Source organism: Daucus carota, chromosome 6, assembly GCF_001625215.2.
Source record: "Daucus carota subsp. sativus chromosome 6, DH1 v3.0, whole genome shotgun sequence".
Taxonomy (NCBI): Eukaryota; Viridiplantae; Streptophyta; class Magnoliopsida; order Apiales; family Apiaceae; genus Daucus; species Daucus carota.
In genome coordinates, this window is record NC_030386.2 from 20,432,294 (window position 1) to 20,457,310 (window position 25,017).

Genomic DNA, 25,017 nt, shown 5'->3' on the forward strand with positions numbered 1-25,017 from the left:
GCTAGCTGCTAATTAGCCGAGGGAAGATCCTTTTTTTGTCCTGCAGAGTTTTTAAGGAACTGAAGCTGAAGTTGCAGAACTTCTACTTTATTCCGAAATGTAGTAGTCTGATAGGCTTTTTTACTTATTTTTCCTTGTATTGCTATTTCTGTATTGCTAGTTGATAATCCGTGCCAAGCACGGTTTAAATAAAATTTAAAAATTTGTTATTTATTAAAAGAATAATATCTTTTTTTAATTACATTATCATATTTTTATTATACTTATTTAAATTATTGTTTTTCAAAGATATTTAAATTATTGTTATTTAATATAAGACTTTCTATATATTAAAATTTGATCCTACTTTAAATTTATTTCATAATAATATGAGTTTATGTTCTATGGCGTCCACAAAATAAGAGTATTAGAGTCCAAAGTTATTTAAAAATAATCTACTCGTTTCAATTTTAATTTTTTTAGTCTACAATATTTGTAAACATCGGAAAGTTTGCAGGTTATGTTCTATAATATAATCGTTGCAATCAAAAGATAAAACAATTATTTTATAAATCACTAAACATTATATATGTTCTAAAATATAACTCATAAGTAGAATAATGATCTTAATAATTGTTAATATTGAAAGATGTTAATGATTAATTGATAATTATATATTTAAAACTACTTAAAGATGGTAAATTATATATAAAATTTGAATAATTAAAGGTATTATTTATGATTAAACTAAAAGATTATGACTGGTACTTACTGCGGCTTAAATGCGGATTTTATGAAACTTAACTCTAACAGTATGTTTTATTTTAGTAAAATTACTATGTTGTTTGATGATTTTTAAATTGTGAAAATAATATTGAAAATCAACACATATAAGTTCGTTTATAGCGTCTTTAATCTTGAACAAAAATTCAAAATTTTTAGTCGCGATTATTTTATTCATTTAATAGGAATATTATATATAATTCTAGTTGGAATTTTTGTAAATCTAACCGTTCTTGTAGTTTTTTGATAAACTAATATCGTAGTTTGAAAAAATTAATTAACTTTTTAAAAGTTATTTGATATCAAATATTTTGACGTATGTCTAGAATTTTGGTTCTTTTATTATATGTTGCAATATGGATAATGACTTCATTTTCTTTGAGTTTCAATTTGTCAAGTCAGTGTTATCACCACCTTATTCGTCCTTATCGCAATTTTCTGAAAAACATTGAATGATAATAATAAATGTTATTAAAAAATATATGACCAAGTTTTTTGGTACTTTGGTATAAAGATTGAATCTTGTTTATTTTAATTCTGAAATATGATAGAAATTTTATAGATTTGTTTCCTAAATTAAATTGTATGAGTTTTAAAAGTTAAAACGAATATTTGACGTATGTCTAGAGTTTCGGTTTCTTTATTATATGTTGCAATATGGACAATGACTTTATTTTCTTTGAGTTTCTATTTGTCAAGTCAGTGTTACCACCGCCTTATTCGTCTTTATCGCAATCTTCTGAAAAACACCGAATGATAATAATAATAATTATTATAAAATATATGACCAAGTTTTTTGGTACTTTGGTATGAATATTGAATTTTGTTTATTTTAATTCCGAAATATATTAGAAATTTTATAAAATTTATTTCGTAAATTAAATTGTATGAGTTTTAAAAATTAAAATGAATAATTTTGTTGACATTATTATTCTATTGATAGGATGTTATATTAATATCAATATGAACTCCTTATTTATTTGAACTCGGAAGCATGATAAGAGATTTATAGAGTTGTTCCGTATATTAAATTATTTGAGTTTTAAAAATTAAAACAAATAATTTTGTTGGTAATATATTTTTATTAGTGAGATAATTGTTATAATACAAAATCCTGTCAAATATAGAAGTTTTTTGATAATAGTTATAATTGTTAAATAAAAAATATTATGATGATAGCCAAATTTTGATATGAATTTTCTAGAATTGTTTCATAAGTTAAATTGTTAGTGATTTAACTGTGCGGATAAGATAAATGTTATATTACAAAGTCGATCCTAAACACCATAGAAGTCTTTTTATATAATCTTAGGCAATATTAAAATATTACATAATAAAATCCAAATCAATATAGAAGTCTTTTCATAATTGTATAATAATAATTATAAAATCCTAAAAATGTATAATAATAAGTATAAAATCCTAACAATATGAAAATCTTTTTATAATTCTATAATGATTATTGTTATTAAATAAAAAAATTATATAACATTATCCTAATCAATATTGAAGTTTTTAACAATAAAATTCTAATCAATATAGAGTTCTTTCACTGTCCTGATGAATATTGAGGTTTTTGATAATAAAATTCTATTCAATATAGAAATATTTTGATAATAGTATAATAATGAATATAAATCCTAATTAATATAACTTTTGGTACCGAAGTTCCACCGAAAATGGTTTCGCTTATTAATAAAGGGTATTGATGTGTTGGGTACTGCCGCTCTTAATCCTCAAGGTCTCAGTAAATTGTAAATCTTCTTTCACTTGTTTTAGCCCTTTAATGTTTGCACACCTGTTTTTTCTTTCTTTGTTATACGGGTGTCCGGCCAGCATTTGGAGGGTGAATAGCACCGTATCTTCATCCACTTAGATTCTTATCGTATCGTTATAAGGAACAATCGAATTCTGAGACAGTATGTGTATCCACGCTGATATGATGGTCCCCTTGAACCAAGTCCTACGGGATCCTATCATGCGACCTTCCTGACTTGAAACTTGATAAGTCCAACTATATGAAGCCTCGATTCCCACTTGTTTCCTTGATCTCTGATGTTGCCGCGGCTAGGTGGGGAGCCTGCAAATTAATGCCTTACCGGGAGTGGTGGCTGTCAAGCACCTTCGTTGTAAGGATGAGAATCGATTTATAAAGGAACTGATAAGAGAGTATGTGAGTGTGAGATTACGAGAAAATGTATGTGAGAGAGTGATACTATCACCTTTATAAGGAATGCCCATCTTGACCCGTCCTCTTTCTGTTATAGTATTTGTGTGATGAAATATACACATTGCAACTGTTAAAAAGTATTATGGAGCCAGGTATAAGGCTCCGCGGAGACGGGTTTAGCCTTGCGAAGGTGATCTATTATCAAAATTGCAGAACCGAAGGCTCCTTACAAGACACAAATACCAGAGTTATCACCAAAAAATTGAAGAGTCTTAACGGAAATATAAAGCGACAGTTGTCCACGTGGCCATGAAACAGCTGGACATGTGACAGTCTCTCCAATATTGCATCATTCTCTAATATTAAAGTTACTTCATACTCGACACTAATAACCCGTCCCGTTGATCAATATTAAACTAGCCGGTTGATGAGCCTCAAAGACATGTGATGGCCGTATGGATTTTAGCTATGATCCGTAGCTATCATGGTGCTAGTGGTGGTCTTTTTCTTGCTTTCCGGCTTAAAGAACCCTTTCCTCTCGTCCCTCTTTTATTCATATATGCTCCGGATTTTTATGATGCCTAGGTAGCTGGTCTAGTGGTTGTCACGTATCCAGCTGTTTGGGAGAAATAAATAAGAAAACCACGAGACATCTTATAACATGCTACGTAAGGCTACGATGACGCGATAGGCTTGCGTGAACCGTAAACTGTAGGCCGAGCCTATTCGGGTTTGCAGAGGCCTTCGGCTCCTCATCCCATCAACATGTATATAAAGAAGAAAAAGATAATAAAATAAAAGAAATTTAATACACATACACATCAAGAGCTTATTTTTCAAAAATAAGAGGCGGTTTGGTTAAACTTATTTTTTAAAAATATGAGTTTATTTTTGAAGAAAAAGTATATAAATTTCTGTTTTTTTCCTTAAAAAAGTTTTTTCCCATCAAATAACAAATATAAAACACTTTTTTAATATTTATGTCCAAAAAATTATTAAAAAGTTTGAAAAATAAAAACTTATCTTTATAATAAGTTACTCCAATGTATTGTCGCGTCCCCGTCCCCCGATGTATACTACTCAGGGGACGGAGGGAGTAATTAACAAACACCCGCTGAAGGCAATGTATTGGGCCTATTGGCAGAATTGCCATGGGTTTCTAATTAGCAGGGCTGGGTTAACTTATTTGGGTTGGGCCTTTCTGAAGCTGTATAGTAAAGTCAAAATTTATCCCAAAGTAAGACCCTGGGGTCTTGGAATCCTAAGAAGATCTGCAAGACCAATGGGGTGCGCATTGAGATTTTGGTTGGAAATTCCATGCAAGAAAAGAAAAGGAAGTGCATGGCGATTGGGTAGAGAAGTTGAGTTGTTAAAATGTATAGTAGAAGTTAAGTAGGAGTCAGTAGCAAGTAGCAGAGAGCATTGAACAGATGAATATGAGTATAAACAGACCCATGTCGGATCTACTCAGACCAAGGTATCAGCTTCACTCATATTATATTGCTACTCTGTTTTACACACATTTGACATTTGTGTGTGTTTTGTTCTCTCTTGGCTTATGTGTGTCCATGGTGACACATGTACAGTGATCCATTTCAGTGCATTTTCTCCGAGAACATGCATACCCTAGGCAGAATGTGAGGATTTCTTCGTATCTGTAAATGAGTCAATTTGAGTTTTAAAAATTATACGAAATTTAGTTAAATTGAATATTTTATTATAAATGGCAGGAATTCATCATCTCGAATATTTTTTGTTAGTTTCAAATTCTATTTTAATAAATAAGTAAATATTGAATTGTCGTTCCGGTGTCGGATTAAGTACATGGATGACTCTTTTTTTTTCTTTTGACAAATATGACTTATAACCTTACAAGTAAGCATCTGTCCCCGGAAATCTCGGGGTGAGCCAGGGTCGAACCCAGAACCTGGGACGACAGAGGATAAGTTCTTAACCACTAAGTTATCCAACCGTGCTCATTACATGGATGACTTGGTTGCAATCTGGAACATATTTAAGATTCAAATTTTAGAGGGTATTGAGAAAATTTTCGAAAAACATCTATATTTTCAAATTATGTGAGTATACTTTTATAATTTTGAAAAATTTAAAATGATAAACATAAAATTTCACAGTGTCTTCCGTGCTTTTTGCGGGATCCGCCAGACTAGTATCACAACCATGTCCAGACGTATGCAAAAATCAAGGCAGTTCTCTCTCTCTCAAGAAGATATGGTTACGTGCGTAAAGTACGGAAGAGTGTAAATAAGGAGGAGGCACAGGTCTGTAAAATTTACTTGCGCTGCATTAGCGGAGGAAGATAGATTGATAGGATAGATTTGACTGAGATGGCGTTAGATTTTAAGCCCACAAGTTTTGATTTGGCAGTCCATTTATATTTATGTTACCAACAACAAGCTACACTTGCCTCACCATGCAAGTTATCTGTGCTCCCTCTTCTTTCCTTATAAAGTGGGCGACTTGTTTCCAACTTGGGATTGGGATTATGCAACATGCATATGCATCTGTATATACTACGTACTACTATGTTCTCATACATTCATATCCAAGTTTAAAGTTTAATAATGTTGTTAAAATGATAACTCCGGTAGCCTTGGCGGATCCGGTAATTGATTTAATTAACTAAAGATCGGAATATTGTAATATTTAACTTAGTTCTATCACAAAAATTCGTGCATTTATCTGAATTTTAAAATTTGATTCTATTGATAATTTTCTTTAGTATGAGTCGGATATATATACTGAGAATTTGTTGAGACATGGATGGGTAGTAGCAAGGTGATTTCTTAGTCCCTCAATATATTTGTCTTATGACTTTTGATTGGTTAAATTAATCATGATTTGACTGAAATTTATTTGTATTATGTTATTGCGAAAAATTAAAATATTAAAAAAATATGTTTTGTCTATTTTAAAATATAACAGAGAAGGCTTTTAAAATAAGTATGAATATATTTTGATATTCAATAAAAATGAGATAATTTGATTCTTTTTTAATTGAAATAACATCAACTAATAACACAAATACAGTACTCCCTCCGTCCCAGCCAATTCTTTACGTTTGGTTTGGGCACGGAGGTTAAGAAATATGTATAAAGTAGTGGAAAAGAGGAAGAAAAGTGGGTGAAGTGGTGGGACCCATCAATTTTTAATGAATAAAAGAGAAATAGTGGAGTAAAAGTAGTGTGAAAAGGAAGAAAAAGTAGTGTGAAAAGGGAGGAAAAGTTTGGGAGCGGTGGGACCCATTGACTATTTTTGGTAAGTTTTGGAATGTAAAGAATTGGATGGGACATCCCAAAAAGGAAACGGTAAAGAACCTGGTGGGACGGAGGGAGTATGTATTATGGTAGACTCCAGTGGGGGCAGGCAGTAGAGCATATACGTGTAAGTATAAACATTAGGGTAGCTGGGCTGAGATGATCTGATTTTATTGGAAATTGAAATGGAAGCAAATAATGGCAGTGGAGAAGTACTGACAACTAGTACTGCTGAATCATGGTGGTGTGGAACAAGAACAAATGAACAAATTAAATAAAATTTAGTATAAAATAGTAGATACAGTGTAATTATAAAGAGCTCCTGAGGCGCCCTTAAAGAGCTGGAGGTACCTTGACTTACAAGCAATGGCGTAATTGTGTTGCGAGGTGAAAAAAGAGAAGGTAGGCAGCCATTATATGCATGTTTTTGAATGACAGAGATGGAATGAATGGAGAGACAAGATATTTATATTCTCTGTGTTTCCCAGGCCTCGTCTGCACACGCAATGCACTTATTATTTTTGACTATTTCGTTGCAGATCGATCATAAAATACTCCTCCCTCCCCGTTTATATATAAGGAGTCGTTTACGTGAGTTTAAAATAAGTGTTTATTGCTTAAAATAAATAAGTGGAGTAGAAGTTAGAAGCAAAATAAGATTTATAAGTGATTAAAGTGTTTGGAAAAGAAGTACGTAGAAGTCCTGAAACAAAAGTTAGCATTGCTAACTTTTTATAAGTGCTTCTTGACTTTTTACACAAACGGTGTAAATAAGTGCTTCTAATTTATAAATCGATAAATCCGACTAAAAGTGACCGCAAACACACACATAATCGTTATCATCATGTGCATTATGATGAGAGGTGACTTCTGACTTTGGTGCATCTTCATAAGTCGTTATCATCATGTGCATTATGATGAGAGGTGACTTCTGACTTTGGTGCATCTTCATAAGTCGTGCTACTCGATCATGTTAGTAAAGGCTGCAGAAATTACTTTTGATATGATTCGTTACAAACATCATAAATTAGTTTGATTGATCAAAAAGATGCAATTATTAATGAACAATTTGCAGGTTAGAAATGAGCCTACTTTTTAAGGTGAATTGCGAACTTCACAGTAGCTCAGAACTAAGGTGAATGTTAAGAACTTAAGATGACAAGGTGTACGAAGTAGAATGAGCTCGCCCGAATTGAGTAGACACTGTGATGATTTCATCAAGAAGCCCAAGTTAAGAAATATAAGTTTTGCACTTCAATTTAGAGTTTCATCATGTTCGATAAAAACTAGAAACAAATGCATGAATATAATTCTTTTATGTTACATAATATACATACTATACAAATAATTAACAAGTTTTATAATAATATTAAAATATTAGGGTTTTTTTTATTCATAACCAAGTTTTCAATCTAATTTTCAAAATTACTACCTTCTCCAATCTTATTTTCAAAAATACTACCTTCTCTAAAATATTTTCAAAAATACGGTGGTTGCATATGCAACCATATATGCAACTACAATTCCTGATTTCAAATTTCAGTTTTCAAATGTCATTTTCGAACCTCATTTTTAGAATCCATATATGCAACTGCAATTATTGATTTCAAATTCAGTTTTAAAATGTCATTTTCAAATCAGGAATTGTAGTTGCAAATGCAACCAACGTATTTTTGGAAAATATTTTCAAAAAAATAGTATATTTGAAAGATTTTAGAGAAAGTAGTGTTTTTGAAAATAAGATTGGAGAAGGTAGTATTTATAAAAATAAGATTGAAAAAACAGTATACAAGATAATTTCCCAAAATATTATGCACATGAACTATAATCTTATTTATAAAATAATATATAAATATTGTTTTTTCTCAAATTAATATGCTTTTATGAATTCATGAAATTCACTCGTCCCCCGTTCCATAAATTCACTTAACTGTAGAAATTTATATTAACATTATCCAAATCATAAAATTAAAAGAAGATATTAGCAAGCAAAAATTATTTTTTTTCTTTATTTGAGTATTATAATATTGTAAACTTCGCATAATCCTTAGAACTATTAATGAAAATTTACAAAATCCAATAATTTTATACTAAAAAATCCGATAATGTTGTTTTCGGAATTTTAGCATATTTAAATACTAGATATTATTTATAAAATAAAACACGCTCACAATATATTACTAATTCAACTTTATTGTCAACCAAAACATCATCAGTCTTATTGTTTTTCGTCCCATAATTATACATGGTGCAATGTTACGTAGGCCTGGAGAACCTTAGATACGCCATAATGAATAATCCGTGAATCATGTGGAAGAAGAGGACTTGATTTCAAATGGCATTGGAGAAGAATCTGGGAAAAGTAGATAAAGTGTGTAGGGTTCTGAACCCCCAGTCATTACTTTCTCCAGCTAGTCTTCACAGTCACCTCAGCATCACCAGTACTCCTAAGTAAAATGTAAATTTAAAAGAAAGATAAATACTCGTATGAAGTATGAACTAATGAGATTCTTGAATTTTGAGTATAAATTTGATAATACATTATGGGCATGCTGTCTTGGTCGGCAACTTCTCCTCTTAAAATCTAAGTTTCTATTTTTCTGAATTTTATTTTAACTTTTTTGACATAAATATTAAAGAAGTGTTTCACATTGTTTATGACAAAAAAATTATTTAAAAATAATATAATTTTATATAATCTTCTCCAAAATTAACCTCTTTTGAAAAAATAAATTTAGTCAAATGACCCCTATATTTAGAAATAACAACAATAGCACTCATATATTTAGGTGATGCGGTTGGTTTGTGGCTTGAATCTTGTTAGAAAGAAATACAGGAGAACATGAGATATATACCCTTGATAATAGTAGGTAGGTAATATATGCAAACTTGACTGAGTTGCAGAACAATGTAAACAAAACAAGAGACACTAGGGTCACCCTTGTGTACTACCACCCAGTGACCCAGGGATCTTCTTCACTTACCTTTTCCTCTGATTTTTTTTTTACTTTATTCTTTGAAACATACCTGCATCCCTATTTTCATGTTATGCTACATGTACAGGTACATATTACACAATGTAGCATATATATGGGCCTGGTGCACACAACACAAGACATGACTTTGGAGGAGGCAGCTAGGGAACTTGAGTGTAGAAACCCATGTTGGAGAAGGGGAGCACGTGCAATGAGAGTGTGGAGGAGGTTCTCAACTTCATCTTGCACGTGCCCTGCTTCTCCATCAAGGGCTGCTCACTCTTCTCTTTAAGTGTTGTGTGTTTGAGTGAAGCAGGAGAGTGAAGAAGAAAATGAAGGCAGGAGGGTATTTATAGGGAGAGAGATTGGGAGAGATTGAGAGAGAGAGAGGGAGGTGGAGTCTTGGAGTGGGCAATCTTTAAAGACAATCAGCCCCATTGGAGGCATAAAAGCAATCAAGTGCATGCAATTTACATACGTAGATAGATTGTGGTTAAGTCTTTTTATTAAATACGACGAAGACTAGCAGTTTGCCAATCTGCGCTCTGGCCATGCAAATGTGTTTACTTGATGTGGAGTTAAAAGTTGTAGGCTACTAGGCTCTACTAAGAGAGTATTGATGGTGTGATATGAAGTTTTTTACATGGATGGGAAGAGAGAAAGATGGATAGATAGAAATGATTGAAATTTTCAAGACTCGAACACACAACCTCGAGATTAATTCAGACCTCCGCTTGTACTTTCTACCTCACGCTCTTTATGACGCGTGGACTTGTAGACTCTGCGTGTAGTTCAGAGCAAGTGAGGGAAAACAATCCTATTTGACTATTTGTGTTATTTTGTTATTGAATAAAACAAGATTATGCGGAGAATTTTCTCTAATGTTTTTAAATTTTAAATAAATTAATTATCTAGCAACGTTTATTTTCCGGTAATAACAAAGATTTTTACACCCTTCGAAGATCATAACAACATTTTATTATTTCTTATCCAACTCCACAATTTCTAGACCCAATTCTCGTTTAAATGGACATTAGGTACGATAAAAAGGTAAATGATTTGTGACAAATTTTAGTTAAATAAATGGTAAAATTCTTATTATAGGCAAAAGATAAATGATTTATGTCAAATTTTAATTAAAAAGTTTAAAGTTCCACCAAGATTTTTAACTTGAATTGACCAACCAGACTCTGATCACGAGGACATGATTTGTGTCAAATTTTAGTTAAAAAATGATAAATTTTTAGTTCAAGCAGAAGATAAATCATTTATGTCTAATTTTAGTTAAAAATTTTATAATTCCAACAAAATTTAAAATTCGAACCGACCTACCAGACTTTGATCACAAAAGCATGAAATAAAAGCATCAAGACTCGAGATCGATGGAGAGACGGAAATATAGTAGAATCAAAAGCACAAGAGTTTTGACCAGGAGGTGATGGCAGTGAAATTAAGACATTGTTTGGCAAACGGGCAAAGGTAATGACTTTAAATGATTCTCCGGACAAAAAAGGAATGCCAAAACAGTGCATGTATTGCACGTTTGGGCTTTGCGTATGGCCGCAAGTTACTTGCATCTATTTCTACCATCTCCTACGTTGCACACTATCAACTAACATAAAGTGCTAGCTTTCTTCTTCTTCTTTTTTTTTTTGCCTCTTTTAATTTTTTTATTTAGGGGATATTAGTAAGGAAAATGGTGACAACCGATTTTTAATAATAAATTTTCCACCAATTTTCATAGCACAAAATTAAAAATATTGTTAGAATATATAAAATACGGATAAACGACGTGACCATCACATAAAATTCAGAAAATAAAAAAATAATAAAAATCAATCGATTGTAAGGAACCCAACACTGTTAAAAATGTGCATACATATGGCAGAGTTTAAAACCCGCAGCCCGTAATATGAAAACGAGTTCCAAATTTCTGGTGTTGGGCCGTGGACTAAAGGAAATAATATTATGTTAAGCCCATTAGTTGGCATGATATCAAACACGATTAGGCCCATATACAACCCCAATAAAATTTCATACCATTATCTTGATATATCAACCGTATAGAATTAACCGGAGCTTATAAAAAAAAATACATTAAAAGATTTGGCAAAACGTAAAGTATTGAAACAAAGCTGGCCTCATCGAATTGGAGCACTTCGCTTATTATGCGTTTGATAAAATTTGATCAAGAATCTTGTGAGCTCCTCCCACTCTCCAGATCAAATCCATTCTGCAAACTTGAGCGTGAAACAGAGCGCGACGCATTGCGTGACAAAGAAATACCACTCTGCGCCTTTTTGAAGCTGAACATTCTGGAAAGTGAAGGATTTCGCATGTTTGATCCTGTTGGGGGAGCCTCAACTTTCTGTTCTGCAGCTGCATTTGTTTCTTCTGTGGTTTGCGCGATAACAACGCCTTTTGGGAACTCCTCGGTTTCCTCTGTGGCTTGCATGAGAACACCACCTTTCTGCATTTCTTCGGAGTAGTCCTCGGGCACGGATGGTGATGAGTTTCTGTATACGAAGTATACGAGAAGCTGGATGGTGCCCAACAGAATTCCAACTGCATTTGGCACCTGAATTTGGATAGAATATCAATTATCAGAACCTTTGTTGTATAAAAAAATTGCTTTTAGATTTATCAAACAGTTTTTCACTTGTTTTCCAGCAAAATACTGTTGTTGATGTCTTGAACACAGTAATACCTAACAGTACTTTAGTCATGACAAGATTTTTTTTGAAATGCAGCAATGTTATGATCACTTACTAAGATGAAGAAATCACTGAGTAGCAGTGCAAACACCATCCAAATCACCCCATTTAGCCAGAGAGTAAATATTAGGAAAACAGGCATGTATTCGGCTGTCTTTGTTTGTATTACCGTTCTCTGCACAAAAAAAAATTTAAAAAATTATATCATCCTGATAAGCTCATAAACTAACACTCTCGGGTTTAGGAGAACTGATAACTTAACAGGGACACGAATGTGGCTTACCACGACTGTCAGAGGTGATGCATACATTATTACAGTGAATGATGCACATAATATACCAACAAAGGTACGCCTTGATTCTTCATGGAATGCAGCCATCGTAACAGCAATCACAACTCCGAAAAATAGTATGTCAACTAAAATAAAGCCTGAGTACTTCACCTGTACATCAACATGCTGAATTATTAGATATTGAAATAGTTTGGAGGATAAAAAATGTAGTGAATTACTCGAAAATCATGAGGCAAAGGGACTTATAATCACCTTCTTATCTTTAGGATAGTAGAGAAGTAACAGAGCAAGATAAATGACTTGCGAGAATACACCTATGGCATTCACAGTGACAACTAGCACACCATCATCTGGGTCAAGAATACCGTACAATGTCCACAGACAGCAACTCAACAGAGATGTCACGTAGGGAGATCCATCGTAGTGCTCAGCCGATTTCTTCTTCACAATCTCCGTAAACTGCCCTCTGTAATATCCATTTGTATAGTACATGTTAAAAATTTTCATCAAGGTAAAATGTTACATTATATGGGAAAAAAATGAAGATTCTGCCTAGAAGGCATGATTTTAGTTTATCAGAAGTTTGTCGAAACCATTAGGCCAAAATGTAGCTACTTACACTGGAGCCACATAACTTATTACTGATATCACATTTCCTGAAAATAAAAAAAATGATATGTTCAGAAACTGATCATCTACAAGATAAATTCAACGAAGAAAAGAAACATATTTATTGGACCTATGATGCCGACTATGAAATCAATGGCCACCATTTCTCCGGAGTCTTAAATTGCAGATAGGAATAGCTCTGTAATGAAGAAGATAGGAGGCAGGAATGAGGCAATGGATGAGAATGCTAAAACAAGGTTGTGATAGTTTTATAGGTTGTCCAAAGAGTACCTGTAATTGGATTATTTGTTGGCCAAATTTTGATTCCAGCAAGTTCAAACTTTAATGTTCTTTTTATTGTTATATTATGTGCATGTTCTTTGTTTGGTTCTTCTCTTTTGTTTGTACTATGAATGGCTGCATTGCAGCATTTATGAAACAGACTTCAGTATAAAAGACTATATATTTACCTTCATTTAAATTATGAGGTTACTCTAATTTTTGCCATTTGAGAAGTCCTATATTTGTTAAGGTATTTTTAGTGTTGACATCTAGTTGCAATACAAATGAAAGTATCTGATGCTTTAAAATATGTGGACGTATGGTTGCACATAGTACAGAAGCTGCAGACACTAATGTAGTTCCTGAATCATTTAAATCCAGGCATCATGAAAATACAGCTCTCAGCTCATTTGTCTCCATTATCGAACTTGCTATTTTGTTTTCGTTTCGAGATTTCAAATCTCGTCAAAAAGTTGAATGTGTGAGCGTGGGTATTTATTATTGATATAAACAAATGTTACATATAAAATTAGAAAAGTCGAGCTCAGAATATGAGAATAATTAAATCTAATTCCACAAATGCGAGACCTTATTTGGTAAAATTAAATTACTTTGCTCATCAAAGACGATGTGTTTTGATGTAAATCTAATTCGCTGTTTTGGATTTACTTGTTAGGCAGATCAAAATTCAGTGTCCTGCAGTTCTCATAAAACAGTCTACTAGTCCAAAGTGTTGTGTCTTTTGCAATGAGGATGATGGTTGGCTAATATCCTGATTTATTAAAAATTCCCCTACTAATTCTTAATTCATCAACTACACTCCGATTTAACTAAAATTCACAGTTTATTAAAAAAATCTCCGATAAGTCCTGAAAATCCCTGATTAATCCTTAATTTATTGATCAAATTCTGATTTGACTAAAAAAATCACAATTTATTATAAAACGATAAATCCTAAATCGACAGGCGGCTTTGAATCACGATTAATCAATTTCTACCACCATGATGGAAGGTGAAAAACTTCAAAAATGAATCAACTTGTTTTACTATGAAATCATATAACTTAGTCAAAAGTTGCAATTAAGAAAAATTGCAAAAAATAATAAGCTTTATTCCAGTCAACAGTTGATTGAAGTCGACAATGAGAAAGTACTGGTAATCATCAAAGACTCAAAGTTGAAACATACCACGGAGTATAACTTTTGCCTGTACAAAATTTCTGTCCTTTCTACTTATAAGATAATAAAATACAAGTGACATTAAGGTCTGCGATGAACCAATTCTTAAATACATTGAAGGCGTAACATTTCATATCCCTACAGAATGCAAAGGGCTCAAACATGAACTCCTGTCCTGTTTGAATAAAATCAAAATCAAAGTCTCAACTCAGACACATTTTACAGCTTAAGCTCAAATCATTTACTGTATTTTTCCTCACTGGCGTCCGAGATGCTCTCATACACTATAACACAAACACAGGAAAGAGAGGTTCAAAAGCTGATCCTTCTAAATACCAGAATACATATCCAGTCTATGCTTTCTGCTCAAAGTGAAAGCTCCATTTAAGATTACAACATACGTCTGTCTTTTACACATACACAAAAAGTATCTTTTATGAGGCAAAATTAATTTAGTTGCCGCAGTAATAGTTGTTGATAAAGTAGAGTTCATGCCCAGTCAATTGCAACTCGAATTCAAAAATTTGAGCAATTGATTTCGATTGTTCTCTGCCACCTTGTCCTCCTTTAACTTGTCACGCGTTAACAATATCTACCCAATATATTGTAAAAAGTCAGCTTAGTTGATCATAAAATAATCTTGTGAGCAAAAAGCTCCAGGTAAATAGTGATCTAGCAGTTACCTTTTTGCCAGAGACAGCACTTCGACGGACACTGTCATCTTTGTCACGCCCGAGAAACTGCAAAATAATTAGACCAAAGTTACAAAACATATTAGGTTAAAAAAACAGAAATTTTTAAGAATCCAATGAAACAGTCACCTTAGAGAGCTGAACAGGTCCACTGCTACTTGCATCCGGCTTGTTCTATAGATTGCTCATATTGACAGGATAAAACCAGAGCAAGAAACACATTCCGGGAAACCCAAATCAAGCACCCAGTCATCATGTTACAGACGGCAGCTCCAATTTCGAAGCCATTCCATAAGGAAGAAAAACTTAGCACTTTGCATTGTATAGTATATGAAATATGCTTTTCAAGCAAAAAAACTACCACAAACATGCAATTCACTGACAACCATTTAAAAGAAAGCAGCTAACTTGAACATTTATGATAATCGAGGAATATTACAAGCTCGGCGGGCCCAATATCCTTTGTGTCAGTTCACATCCAGAATCTATTTATAACATTTGATAATCCCATGGATTATCTGAATCATCAAGATTATTGGGCCAACTACCTGAGATGGTTGATGACACATGCTTGTCGGTTTTTGTCTAGTACATAAGATGAACAGAGTGAAGAGCAGGAAAGTTAAATACGTAGCAACCAGGAAGATTTCTTTTTCTTTCTTTTTTTAAACAGGTAAATGAATTATTATTGAAAAACAGAAATCTCAGACAAACCAATAATCACATGCCACGACAAAGGCTCAATCACTACCTCAAACTTCACTACCTCCAAAAATGTTTTTTACTAGTTTTATTCAGGTACATGCTAGTCAACAAAAGAGGAGAAGTCCCCTCTCTTTCTTAGGCTTGTCGACAAGGATTATTAAATTTGTTTAAAGATCCAAATGATGGCAACACACTTCACCTTTGTGGTGAATTCCCATACAGAACATTCAGAAAATACATTTGTAAAAGAAACAACCCCCGAGGGCCTTTGGGCCTCCGCGCATACCAAAAGCAAGCATGTCTCTATGCAATCTTCAGCTCCCTGCTTGTGAGATGGTATGATCTTACACTAAATGAAACTGGCAAAGAAAGTCAACTATAAAAGCAACTCGGCAATCTGGACAGCGTTTAGAGCTGCTCCTTTGCGTATTTGATCACCGCAAACAAAAATGTCCAACCTGTTTTCATGTACCGTTTTAGTTTCATGTTTCACTAAACACTACAAAAGCAGACAGGTTAATATGTTCATTATTCAATTTACCCATAGTTGCCTTCCTGAGAGACATCCCTGCGTATTCGGCCAACTGCTACAGCATCCTTGTTTGAAACTTCTAATGGTGTAGGAAAGTTATTGGATGCTCGGTCATCAATAATTACAACTCCAGGAGCATTCTTCAGAATCTCTCTTGCTGTATCCTGGAAAATAAAAAGCGCTAATATGTTTTTTTAGTACTTCTCACGCAAGTTATTTTAAAACTCAAACCTACATTGCTAAAATGGAGGAGCAATATACAAGCAATTGATTTTCTACAACTTTTACATGTGAGTGGGATAATAATTTCAATCAGGAAAAGATCAGCTCAACTTGTAATACATGTAATCAACAGTACATGCTACTCCTCTTTAAGGCAAAGAAAGTATCAACTAATTGGAGGAATCCATGGTTAGTAACATACTAACATTATGTTTCCAACAAAAGAGGAAAAAAGAAGAAATAATTTCAACTAAAGCCACCATTCGATACATGGTTGGTTACGCTCCAGAAAGAACTCTAAAAAAGAACAACAAAGAACACTATTATAATACTTCATTATAGAAAATGATTTCGTAAGATTGTAATTATATAGTTAAATACCAATTATATATGTGTGTGTGTGTGTGTGTGTAAAATGGGAGGGTTCCAGTAAAACTTTTTAAGTTACAAACTTATATATTTTTTTTTGTATACTTCTCCTACGTGTTAATTATTAGTCATATAAAGTATCCATGTTAAAATTAATTGAAAAAACCTCACCATCTCATTAGAAACCCATAAATAAACTTTGCGTACACATATATAACTTGAGTTCAACATTTTTAAACATATTTTGTTGAACATCAGTTAGCTTGTGTCGAAAAAGTACATAAACTAACTTTCTAATGATTGAACTAAGGTAAATGTATTATATAACCAATATTTTATGTTTCTATATCCTAGTTGGGTATTGGTGAACCCCAAAAGAATAGTGTAAACGCCTCTATAAATTTATTCCACACAATGATAACTAGTGTTCAACACATGATGCTGAACCCTAGTTATAAATGTGTTGAATGAAAATTTTATTTATGCGTTATTTTAAGAATGGCAATGTTTTTTCAATCAATTTCAACATGGATACTTTATATAACTAAGGATTAAGACGTAGGAAACAATAAAAAAATTTAAAAAAAGTTTGTAACTTGGAAAAGTTTTTATTTGATCCCATTCCTATATATGTGTTTGTGTGTGTGTGTGTACATAAAATCAGATGGTTGCTTCAACTGCAATGTAATAATAGCTAAAAGTTACAGAAATATTAAAAACCCAAACTAATTCAAGAAGAACAGAGGTTGGTTGACAAAAATCCCAGGTTATCATTAATGCTGTTCTTAATATTGTAATGCCCTTTTTTTGTGGCGCTAATAAAATATAACCTCTAGGAGTCTTGGTAACTATAATCAGAAATCCATATTACAAAAGAAAATAAAACTGTAATTTTCAACAAATACTGTACATAGATATTTTAAACCCATATAGAAGATGAGAAAAACAGATCATTACAAGATTACCTCATCCAGGGGATTCTCGAATTGAAGGTTTATACTTTCAGCATGTGCACGCATAACAGGGACACGTATACATGTGGCTGTCACTTTAATATCCGTGTCATTCTGCATCCTCAAAAAAAATGAAGAGAGAGGATTGTTATTCAAGAGTCTTCTTACCAATATCAACTAAAGAACCCAACAAATAGTAAGAACTATCTCCTATTGGATGTTAATGTTTACCCAAATCTTCCTGGTTTCTTTTACCAACTTCATTTCCTCCTCATTATAACCATTTGAAAGAACAGGTGCATTGTGGGAGAACAAATTAAAAGCATACTGCATGTTCAAAAGATATGAAAGAAGTTAAGCATGCAAAAAGCCACACCACCAGTCATCACAAATTTATTTCAACTCTACATTTAAGGAGATAATTAGATAACAGTCAGACCTGTCGCTTAAAGATGTTACAAGTTGGTTGTTTTCCTTCAAGGACCTATAATCAGCAAATGAAGGAATATAATTATTTAAAATGCCAAAGATTCAGCATAACAAGATATACAATACTGGATGGATCCAACATGAAATTCCAAAACACAAGATTTGGTTTTAAAGAAAACCTCACGAGTCTGCTGCACAAGTTCGTCCATTGCTGCCGCACCAGCACCACTAGCTGCCTGGTACGTGCTAACAACCATACGTAATACCTGCAACATTTTTACGTCATGAGCAGTAGTCATGTAAATCTACTAGCTGGTAATTTGAATGCATTCTAAATGAACATGGTTATAAAATTAACAGAGGAAATACAAGAAAGATAATTCGATTCTTTCTTCAGCATTTATGAACATCACAGTTACTTTATTTCTTCTGTGTGTAGTGTCTGGCCTCCTAGGATTTCGATTGAATCTGTTCTCTTAAACACCTCATATATTATTTTCGCATTGTTATAATTAAGATGCAAGTGCTCCCTCTTTTTAAAAGCTGAAGTTGACAAAATGTACAAATGTAGGTCTTCAGGCACTCGGGTATGAGTTCAATAACCTATCTGATGACTGAATCAACCCATTCATCATAATTTATACTCCAAATCCCTATCCCTTTCCTATCTAAAACATCGAGAATTAAAAAACTGTCAATCCCTTTATCTTTTTAGTTATTAGAACACCTCATTCGCTATACATAAACATCAACTAACACATTTTTACAGATAAATTCATCATCAAATTAATAGTAACATCCTTAAAACACTGTAATCTGCACACAATGTAATATCATTACATAACAACTTATTCACCTTAGCTCTTTTATGAAGAGGCGTAACAGCCATCAAGCAAATGATAGTCGAACAATTCGGGTTCGCGATAATCGCACCCTTCCCCAACTTAATATCCCTCATTGCATCCGGATTAACTTCCGGAATCACCAAAGGCACATTCTCATCCATCCGAAAAGCCGAGCTATTATCCACCACAACGGTCCCACATTTCGCGGCAATTGGCCCCAATTTCTTACTAATACCTCCACCGGCACTGAACAGCGCTATGTCGACGCCGGAGAAGGAGTCCTCGGTGAGCTCTTCTACGACGTATTCGACGCCCTCGAAGGTTAATTTCTTGCCGGCGGAGCGCTTGGAGGCGAGCAGTTTTATGGAGGAGTAGGGGAAGTTGCGGTCGGAGAGGACGGAGAGGAATTCTTGGCCAACGGCGCCGGTGACGCCGACGACGGCGACGGAGGGGGCGTCTTTTTGGAGGGACATATTGACGGTGAACGGCGAAACTCTCAGATTCGGCTGAGTACGGGAAGGAGAGAGTTTGACGGCGGCGCCGCCGTGGAAGAGTTGAGTTCCGGTGAAGCTAACGGAGTTCATTTTGGGGATTTAGTGGGCGGTGAGGTTTTTGATTTGGAGAGAAATGTGTAGTATATATGTACGAGAGTAAAACGTGCGAAAGGTTTTTTTTATGAAAAATTGTGAAGTTGATTCTTTTAGAAATCCACACAATTATTTTCTCATGATATTGTTATTTTGTTTTGTTCGAGTATTTTGTACACTTGATTTCATATTTATTAGATTTTCAGTTGATAAAAGTTGTAAAATAAATATTATAATTTAAATATCTAGAAAAATATATAAAATAAACTTTTTAAATAATGTTAAACTAAGATTATGTGAGTGAAATATTTAGACTTTTTAGCTAAATTTTGATATGAATATATTACTAATTTGATTAATAGTTTGAATGAATTTTTAATGTCTTATGTTTTCTAATTTGAATAAAAAATTTAACACTATATTCCTTCAAACATAAGCTTTTTTAAAATCATATGTATTTCTTATCCAAATTCCGTATTTTTTATTCAAATTTTAAAGTTTGTAATATTTGTTCTTCATGATATTGTGACCCAAATATTGTATACCTTCTCGTAACAATTTTACTTTTCTAATATATTCTCGTTCGTCTATTTTCCTCAACTAAACAAATTCATTGTTACCTAAAAAAATATTGAGAGTTCTTAATCTATCTTAAAAACATATGACGAAAAGATGGATCAAATTTTGATCTTCATATGATTTATGAACTTTTCTTAAGAATCATTCTCTCAATATAAAACTTTTCGTAAGAATCCTCTTTTAATACAAACCAATTTTAATACAAACCAAACATACCGAAGGAGAAGCTACCATCTCAATGTCATAAATTAAAATGCATAGAACAACATAATTTTGTTACAAGGTCTATGTTATGCATCAACCAAGTGAATTGAGTTATAAAATCAGCATGCAGGAGTCTTATTGATTAATCTGCCCGACTTGATCATCCTCTACTGGGGATACAACATCTTAAGAATGAGGTATTTATGATACTTCTTAGGAAATGGCAAAATTGTGATCAACATATGTTTAATAGAGATGCTGTTAAATAAACAGACTGTGCCACACCTGGAAAACTTGCTTAAGAATGACGTGTCGTAAACGATCAACTTTATACATGAACAAGAGAGGGAAGGTCATGATTTCCTATAATGAAGCTTCCAAACAATTTAATAAGTGTTGTGGTCCTTGCCGCAACTACCAATGTAGAATCAGAGATTAACTTGGTAGTAGTTGTCACAACTAACCTATTGCAAACTGACAATTTGACATGATTTTGTCATGAACATGATGCAAGAACCATGGATATTAATACCCAAGGATACTGAAGTAGTCATTAACTCAGTATCACTTAAAGTTGACAGAAGAAAATTACAATACAACTACTAAACTGAAGATATGATGAAAGAAGAATGAAAGTCCTATATTTGTTAAGGTATTTTTAGTGTTATCTAGTGGCAGTACAAATGAAAGTATCTGATGCTTTAAAATATGTCAGACGTATGGTTGCACATAGTACAGAAGCTGCAGATACTAATGTAGTTCCTGAATCATTTAAATCCAGGCATCATAAAAATACAGCTCTCAGCTCATTTGTCTCCATTATCTAACTTGCCCTTCTGTCGGGAGATTGAGGATTCAAATCTCATCAAAACATGAACTCCTGTTGAAATAAAATCAAAATCTCAACTCAGACACATTTTACAGCTTAAGCGCAAATCATTTACTGTATTTTCCATTAGACCAAAAGGTACTCGTGTCCGAGATGCTCTCATACACTATAACACAAACACAGGTAGAGAGGTTCAAAAGCTGATCCTTCGATACCAGACTACATATCCGGTCTATGCTTTCTGCTCAAACTGAAAGCTCCATTTAAGATTACAACATACGTCTGTAATTTGCACACACACAAAAAGTATCTTTTACGAGGCAAAATTAATTTAGTTGTCGCAGTAATAGTGGTTGATAGAGTAGAGATCATGCCCGTTCAATCATAACTCGAATTCAAAAATTTGAGCAGTTGATTTCGATTGTTCTCTGCCACCTTGTCCTCCTTTGACTTGTCAAGCTTCAACAATATCTACCCAATATATTGTAAAAAGTCAGCACAGTTGATCATAAATTAATCTTGTGAGCAAAAAGCTCCAAGTAAATAGTGATCAAGCAGTTACCTTTTTGCCAGAGACAGCACTACGACGGACACTGTCATCTTTGTCACGCCCAAGAAACTGCAAAACATTGGACCAAAGTTAACGGAACATTATGGATAAAAAACAGGAATCTTTAAGAATCCAATGAAATAGTCACCTTAGAGAGCTGAACAGGGCCACTGCTACTTGCATCCTGCTTGTTCTATAGATTGCTCACATTGGCAGGATAAAACCAGAGCAAGAAACACATCCCGGGAAACCCAAATCAAGCACCCAGACATCATGTTACAGACGGCAGCTCCAATTTCGAAGCCATTCCATAAAAAGGAAGAAAAACTATAAGCACTTTGCATTGTATATGAAGTATGCTTTCCAAGCAAACAAAACTACACTTTGCATGGTATATGAAGTATGCTTTCCAAGCAAAAAAAAACTACCACAAACATGCAATTCGCTGACAACCATTTAAAGGAGAACAGCTAACTTGAGCATTTATAATAATCGAGGAATATTAGAAGCTCGGCGGGCCCAATATCCTTTGTGTCAGTTTACATCCAAAATATATTTAAAGAAAAACTTTGGGGCATGAGCACAAACCACAAAAATTGTATATCGCTTCTTAAATGTGAGCAAAACATGACTTTTTATATTTTACAACACAACAAAACATATAAACAGATACCAGAACCAAGATTACTTGATGTCTAGAGCAGAAATTGATATACAGGAAAGAAAAAAGAAAGACAATAAGCCCTACCTCCTTAGCTTTATGCTTGTGCCGCTTATGTTGATGACGACTTTTTCGTTTGTCTTTCTCTTTGCTCTGCAAACAGACAAGTAAATACAGAATAAATTTACCAGACAAAGCAAATGGTATAAATAGTGAAAAAGAAATAAACCAAAAACCTTCTTCTGTTTGTCGGTGTCTTTATTTCTCTTAGAACGACTAGAAGCTTCACGTTCACTATCGCTAGAACTATCACTTCTGCAATGCATAAATATAACCATACTCGTTAGAGGTGAAAAGTACGAGCATACAGTCGCTTTCAGAACATAAGCACAAAGCGAAGCCCATGCTTCACTGAAACAACTAAACAAGTACACTACATAACGAAAATGTTGTTCATTCTATCATCACTTTTAAGAAATTTTGACAAAAAATTCTCAACCTTTATCATAGTGTATCAGCACTATGTATATATCGGATAAATATAGTAAAATTTAAATTAAGAATAAAACATAGAATATTTTATGTTTTATACATATTACTTTAGCAGTAGGGGACGTGACCAATGTCCGAGAGTAATACTTAAAATCACGATTATGGCCCCAGAGTCACCACCTTATGCTTCAACTCGATGATGGGCACATTGATTATTTTTTTGGGGAAGGGGGGAGGAAGGCTGAGGGGCCCCCACTCAGTTTCAACCGGGGTATGATAGTTAATAAGGTTTTTCAAATTCCCCCCAGAAAGAACTTGCAAGTGCCCAGCTGCGTAGTCTCATACAGCACATATAAATGCAAGCTCAACCCATCAACCTTGTAACCATTAATCCAATCAAGTGATAATTCTTTTTGCAGTATCTTACTTGTCAAAGACCTAGCCTTTGTAATATTTAACTACCCTAATTTTCCAAAAACACTATTCTGCTAGTATTTGCTGATTTGCACATTAACACGAACTATGCACAACTATGAACAACATACAACATTCACGGTTCACCAAAAATCGAGCAATTAGGATTGAAATTCAGCAAAACCCAACCCCAAGATTATAATATGCCCAAAAAGCAGCAATCTTCAATTCAATTTCACAAACCTAAATACAAAAGCACCAACCTTACCCAAAATTACAGTATTCCTAAAAAGCACCAATCTTAACATTAATTTCACAAACCTAAACACAAAAGCACCAAGCTCGCTATAATTTTCACAAAAGCATATATTAACAATCCTAATTACGAAAAGCGCCGATCTTTATGTTAATTAAACAGAAGAAAGAAAAATAATGACCTGGAATCATAAGAGGATGAGTCGGAAGAAAGTGAGCGACGACGTCGTTTGGAGTGTGAACGACTACTTTTCTTGCGGACTTTAAGAGAGTCTACCTTGTGGTCTTTATCCATGCGGCGGCGGCGGCGCCTTTCTCTGTGGCGCCTTATCGATGAATCGGAAGATGACGACGACGAAGACGACGAGGCGGCCATGTCAACTTGAGAGAGGGGAAGAGGCCAGGGAGATTGTGGACCGATAGATCCAATTGGGTTTCTGAGTTTTATTTAGCCGTGGGTTCCGTCAAAACGACGTCGTAAACGCTTTCGAATAATGTCAGATTAATTTCGTAAAAAGTCAGAATAATAAAACTTTTTTTTGAGTAAAGAGTAATAAAAACCAAACCAAATCAAACATACTCGGTATATTATTATTAGAGCAGAGTCTGAGGAGGTTAAGCTGTACGCAGACCATGCCCCTATCCTTCAAGTAGAGAAGATGTTTCCGTGAAAACAGTTTAGTGCACAATAAATAAAATTGTGTGTGATATCTATACTATACTATAATAAGCCAACATGGGTATAATTTGTAGTCCTAGATTTTAGTTATATTTTTTGGTTTGGTACTCTCCTTTTGGTACTACAACTCTACAAATGTGGAGTCTATTAGTCTTACATTGTTAAACAATTTCAAATATTAAAAACACTCCTAACAATATCTTATCATATAATATTTCATTAAAAATTATAATGATGTTATAAATAAAATTATAAATAATAATTTTGAATATCTTTTTTTAACAAGAAACTTTATATAACTCTTTTTAACTTTAACGTGTTTTATATCAATATAAACACCACACATTACATAACCCTTTCAAATTCTAATCTTAAAAGTTTCTGTTGTCAAAAAAATCAACATTACAGAATTATGTTGAAATTCGATTGATTAGATTACTGAATCTTTCAAATGTATTACAAGATCGTCTATGTTTGGAAAAAATTTAAATTTTCTGATTTTTTTAATTTTTAAATCTACATGCACTAAAATCGGATTAAATGTATTATATATATATAGGGTTTGTCCATTTTCAAGTAATCGGGAGAGAATATAATCAGTCGAATAATATAATTTAATTAAATTCAATCTATTAATATTAAAATACTAATAAAATGACGTTAAAATTTAAATATAAATAATAAATTACGAACTATATACCCGCCCGTGCTTCGCACGGGTTAAAAGCTAGTAATAGTAATATATTACATGGGACTTACC

At 33.3% G+C, this 25,017-nt stretch overlaps 3 protein-coding genes across 3 annotated transcripts; all 3 read right to left on the reverse strand.

Annotated features, from left to right (window-relative positions):
* Positions 1–11,078: 11,078 nt before the first annotated feature.
* LOC108226034 (bidirectional sugar transporter SWEET16-like) lies at positions 11,079–13,029 on the reverse strand. The gene is made up of 6 exons (XM_017400989.2): positions 12,931–13,029; positions 12,811–12,847; positions 12,444–12,657; positions 12,183–12,341; positions 11,955–12,074; positions 11,079–11,763 (listed from the first exon to the last, which is right to left on the reverse strand). The coding sequence occupies exons 1-6, from the start codon at positions 12,962–12,964 to the stop codon at positions 11,374–11,376; spliced, it is 954 nt and encodes a 317-aa protein (XP_017256478.2). The 5' UTR covers positions 12,965–13,029; the 3' UTR covers positions 11,079–11,373.
* A 2,648-nt stretch (positions 13,030–15,677) lies between these two features.
* On the reverse strand, positions 15,678–19,654 carry LOC108224469 (uncharacterized). The gene is made up of 7 exons (XM_017399107.2): positions 19,019–19,654; positions 18,342–18,428; positions 18,173–18,217; positions 17,965–18,060; positions 17,746–17,847; positions 16,199–16,353; positions 15,678–16,115 (listed from the first exon to the last, which is right to left on the reverse strand). Exons 1-7 carry the CDS (start codon positions 19,589–19,591, stop codon positions 16,034–16,036), a joined length of 1,140 nt encoding a protein of 379 aa, XP_017254596.1. The 5' UTR covers positions 19,592–19,654; the 3' UTR covers positions 15,678–16,033.
* Positions 19,655–21,302: 1,648 nt separating this feature from the next.
* On the reverse strand, positions 21,303–24,008 carry LOC108192947 (uncharacterized). The gene is made up of 6 exons (XM_017359494.2): positions 23,761–24,008; positions 22,654–22,732; positions 22,505–22,570; positions 21,905–21,949; positions 21,769–21,825; positions 21,303–21,677 (listed from the first exon to the last, which is right to left on the reverse strand). Exons 1-6 carry the CDS (start codon positions 23,952–23,954, stop codon positions 21,585–21,587), a joined length of 534 nt encoding a protein of 177 aa, XP_017214983.1. The 5' UTR covers positions 23,955–24,008; the 3' UTR covers positions 21,303–21,584.
* Positions 24,009–25,017: the final 1,009 nt, after the last annotated feature.